At 51.4% G+C, this 4,758-nt stretch overlaps 1 protein-coding gene across 1 annotated transcript; it reads left to right on the top strand.

Moving 5' to 3' along the window:
• Nucleotides 1–2,838: 2,838 nt before the first annotated feature.
• Nucleotides 2,839–3,466, top strand: LOC147981894 (uncharacterized). Its single transcript, XM_087514150.1, has 2 exons — nucleotides 2,839–2,907; nucleotides 3,010–3,466. Exons 1-2 carry the CDS (start codon nucleotides 2,847–2,849, stop codon nucleotides 3,222–3,224), a joined length of 276 nt encoding a protein of 91 aa, XP_087370276.1. The 5' UTR covers nucleotides 2,839–2,846; the 3' UTR covers nucleotides 3,225–3,466.
• Nucleotides 3,467–4,758: the final 1,292 nt, after the last annotated feature.

The following is a 4,758-nucleotide window of genomic DNA, read 5'->3' as shown; positions in this document are numbered from 1 at the left end:
ACTTTGGTCGGCGTGTTCGGCCCGGCATCGGTGACGTCAATTGATGCCGTTACCCTTCCTGGAGGCGAAGCCGAGGTCCCCCCTATCCACCCCCGAACCCCTCCCGGACGAAAGTCCAAAATTTAGTCTGGATTGGGCGGCGGCGGCGTCCTGCGCGTCGTATCCTCCATCGAGGCACCGTCTTGGGAGGAACTGATGTTCGGGGGAGAGATGTTGTGGATGGAGGGCTCCGAGTAACTCCAGCAGTGGCGATGGTGTGGAGGTTGCCAGGTGGTGCGGCGTTGTATCTACCGCGTCATTGACGACGAGTGGTGGCGGCATGGTGTAGCTGCATATCGACGACAGATGCGGCTGGATGGACGAGCGCAGGGTGGTCGAGCTGTCTGGTGTCATGGTGGCGTCGACGGCAGGCCTGGCAAGGTCTGTGTATCAGTACCTGCTCTGGAGATGGATCGGTGGAAGAAGGCGGCGGCAGCCTCAGTGAGTGCGCCGGACCGGCGTGTGACCCAGTCCCGGTATGTGGCTAGGATGGGGCATCCGGCATTAGATGTTAGGTTTTGGTGCAATGTCTGTTTGGTATTAGACTCGGACATTTGGCACCACTGCACCAAGGGGTAGGAGTAGCGACAGATGTTGTCTAGATGGTGGCTTCAGGCTTACTGATGTACTACTTTGTAAGGTCTTTTGTGCTTAATAATTAATAAAATGGCCATATACATCGTCCAGATGCAGAGGCCGGGGTGCATCCTCTTTTTTTTTAAAAGAAGGAAATTGTCCTTCTACCGTCAATGTATGCGCCTGTTCTCTGCACTCTGGAAGATAGGCCTGGAAGGGAGTAATATCATCTTCTATTTTTTGTCCCTGCATAAGTGCTTGCAAGGCGAAATTAACCTGTGCAGGATGAACCTGCGCTTGTCGTTCCTAGCCTTCCATACGCACCAAAGAAGTGTCATTGTGTTACACATGGATGCCTGGGATGCCCTTAGTCTAGAATCGCCTGAATAAGTTGTGGCACAGACCTGTGATGTTGCAATAACAGTTCTGATCTAATAAACCATGTGTCAGAGAACCAATCAGCTTCAGCAAAGGAACAGGAAAAGAATAGATGCACGTCATCCTCTTCAACATCACAAGTAGAGAAACGTTTATCAATATGAGCAATGTACCCGTCTCCTCTCATACCTGTGGGTAAATCTCGTCTTAAAAAGCCTCCAAGCGAAAGAGGTGCTCGTCATGGTGACTGCGCTCACCACGGGGCACACACTCTGGGCGGTGCTAGCAGGCATGTTTTCGTCGTAGTCTCTCGGCCACGTAACCAAAATCCGCACAACATTGATCAACGCGCAGAAGGGCAACCAATCGGTGGTCGCTTACTTCGCTTCCATGCGCGGCCTCGCCAATGAACTTGCCGTGGCCGACAAGCCCATCCAGGACAATGAGCTGATCTCCTATATTCTTCAAAGGCTGGACATGGATTACCCGCCCCTCGTCCTGGCCCTTGATGCCTGCGTCACGCCCGTCACCCTCGACGAGCTCTTCGCCATGCTTAGCAACTTCGATCAGCGCATGGCCCAATTCCAGAGCTCAGGCGGCGGCGGCTTCAAATCTTCTGCAAATGCGGCAACCCACGGGCGTGGTGGCAACTCCTCATGCTACCGTGGTCCTCCTTGTTCCAAGGACCACCTTCGATCCCGGTCGGAATCACCATCCTGTTGGCCCCGCCGTCGCCTTGCTTTGATACCCTATTGTGCTTTGAGGAGCACCAACCTAGAGAGCGGTGGCTGCACATGAAACTCGGGTGTGTACCATCGAGGAGACAACTTACTCCTTCCTCACTTCTAGGTCAGCAACACACATTGGCCAGGCCCATAATGGTTCAACGAATTTTATTTTGAAACACAGTTGCACCACATTACCGAAGAAGTTGCCCATGCACCGCACTTATGTGGGCCACTGGGCTAGTTCTCTATATAGCAGATGATGAATGTGTTATTCAGGCTTGTGGGAGTGGTGTTGCCATTTTGCTTCATAGGTTAGATAGCTTGCATGTACATACCTTGGACAGCAAAGAATCGAAGGACATGCTTAACTCTGAAGCATGGTCTCCCATCTTTGGCATTCCAAATCTGAAGAGTTCTGAACTGTCTATCGAGACCGTCTCAAAAATTTACCCTTCTATGTCCTTGTCCTATACGTATGCTCTCTTCCTACTCCTCCTAGGTGTTTAAATACCACTCAACCCAAGCATTCAAAACCACTAGTGATATAATTAAGTAGTAGAGTCTTGAGTCTTGTTTTTCGTCTTTTATTTTTACTGTTGTTTGTTTTTGCTGATGTGTTCATTTTAGCAGTGGCGACTCCTGGTATTCAAGAAATAGGGTCTCTGCTGGCCACGTGGGTGTGGGGGTCCAACAATTGTCTTCAGTTGAAACGCTCCACGCGGTCGGTCGTGATCACCTCCATCTAAGGTCAGGGATAGTGCGCTCAAAAATGACAACGAGACTCCATGCACTTTCTAGCGTTTGGCTTTAAGTTTAAGTATATCTATAACTAAAATCAACCAGCGTAAGTATCTTCAATCTATATGGGAGAATGTGATGGCTTCTTTTTTTGGTTTTAGATAGACAGATAGAGAGATAGAGAGATAGATAAAGATAGCTAGATATCGAATCTCAGGTCCTGTACCGGTGCTCTGAAATCTGAAGACAGGATCATGTACGTATCCTCTCTTCCTCCTTGGTGTATAAATACCACTCAACTTTAGTCTCCAAAACGTCCAACCAAATCACATTCCTAACGAGAAAGGTAATACTGATTAAGGTAGGTAGCAGTGGAGACTAGAGAAGATGGGCAAGAAGAATCTTGCCCCATTGTCTTTGTTCCTGGCAATCCTCCTCATCACCTGCTGTAAGTCAAAATCTCTCCTAGATGCATAAATTTTTCTAAAAACACTTGTGCATTTGGTTCAAGTTTGTTGTGAATCTCATGTATAATTTTGTGTGAAATTAGGTGAGATGGTGGAGGAGGTTGGGGCGAAGCTGGTGTGCAACATCCACTGGCCCCTGTGCATTGAGAAGTGCTACAAGTCCGGCAAGTGCATGCGCTGCTGCAAGAACTGGGGCTTCGTCCACGGCCGCTGCAACCCCTTGCACGGCATGGGCTGCTACTGCTGCGCCGACGATTCTGACCCCGGTGATGCCGCCCCGCCGTCACCTGAATCCTGAATCCTGACCACCACCAGCAGCAGAAGATGGTGGCACCGCCGCCTGAATCCTGACCACCACCTTCTTGCATTAGATAGCTCCCTTCAGTGCTTCACAGTCAGTAGTGCATGCCATCTAATAAGCTATGGAAGAGTCAATTCAGTCAAGCAAACAAATGCATGCCTGGCAGAATGACTGGATTCTGTTGGCTAATAAGTACGTTGCGTCCCAAGTCTCAACTCCTGCCCTTTTTAAACCTCAAACCGTTGCGTTGCGTCTCAGCACTGAACAAGATTTTTTGAAAAGGGAATATATTAATATGACGAAGATACCAATTACACCGAGTCTCTGCATCTATAAAATGTTGCAAAGACATTCACGATGCACACAGCCAAAGAAAAAGAAATGAAGAAATGAAAAAATAAAGGTCTCGTCACAGTGATCGACTTCTCTCAGCAGCCGCACACAAACCACCACCAAGTACAACACCCGGAAAACATAAAAAGTCTCTAAAAACAACGCCTCAAAGAAGGAACCCGATCCAAGATCTTAAATTTTAACCCTGGAGAAGCCCGAGCTCTCAAAACAATTACTTCAACAAAGCAATTGCCAGGCACAACCAGCGAGGCCAGACCTTAGGTTTTCACCCTGAAAGTCCTGGCTCGGTGCCCGAAGAGCACCACCAAAAATGAATTCCTCCGGTGCTGCCACCCCCACTTGACATTGCTGCTCATGAGACTTATCAAACACCTGACTGACTCCATCGCCACGAAGGCGCCGTCCAGCTAACTAATCCTCCGACCTCAGTCACTATGACCTTCTCCGCAGCTGTCAACACCATAGAAATCGAGAAGCCAACATGTCCCATGGTGGCAACAAACAACAGAGCTTCGTGCCACGCCCTCATGGAACCTCGTAGGCTGAAATGGACGTGCACGACCGAAATCTATCCGATCCAGATATCCTGGGCATGATCTCTGGCCGCAGTTCTGGAACATTGTCGATGACGAGATCGAGGAGGACCGGTCATGCAGTACGCTGCCGTGAAGCAAGAAGAGCACTAGGGTCACCTCCTTAGAGCATCTCCAGCCACGCACCCAGAAAGGCCTCCCCAGGCATTTTTTTCGTGCCGGCGCAGAAAATCGGCCCAGTCGCGCCCCCAGGAGCCCGATTTTCGCCAGCCTGGGCCGAATTTAGCGCCGGCGGACCCAGGCCGAACCCGGCGCGCTGGAGGGCGCTCGGGGGCGCCGGGGCGAGCGGTTTTGGTGCGAAAGAGCCACGGGCCCACAGCGTTAGCGACACCGCGCGTCTTCGTCCCCGAACGCCTCGGTTTCCCGCGGGGAATCAATGGCAAGGCTGCCGCCGGTCAGCCTTACCATTGATTCCTCACTGGCGGCGCGTCACGGGGCGGCGCGCCGACGCCTCACCTCCCTCGCATGCGTACACACGGGGCGGCGCCGCTATATAAGCCGGTGGCCTCCCTCGCCTCTGGCCACACCAGCCATACCAGCCCTAGCCCGCCGTCTACCTCTCCCGAGCGCCGCCGCCGAGCCCT

The sequence above is a fragment of the Triticum urartu genome, chromosome 3A (assembly GCF_056163025.1).
Source record: "Triticum urartu cultivar PI428250 chromosome 3A, HENAU_Tu73, whole genome shotgun sequence".
Taxonomy (NCBI): domain Eukaryota; kingdom Viridiplantae; phylum Streptophyta; class Magnoliopsida; order Poales; family Poaceae; genus Triticum; species Triticum urartu.
Note: the sequence above shows the minus strand (reverse complement) of the source record. Positions and strands in the feature narration are given on the sequence as shown.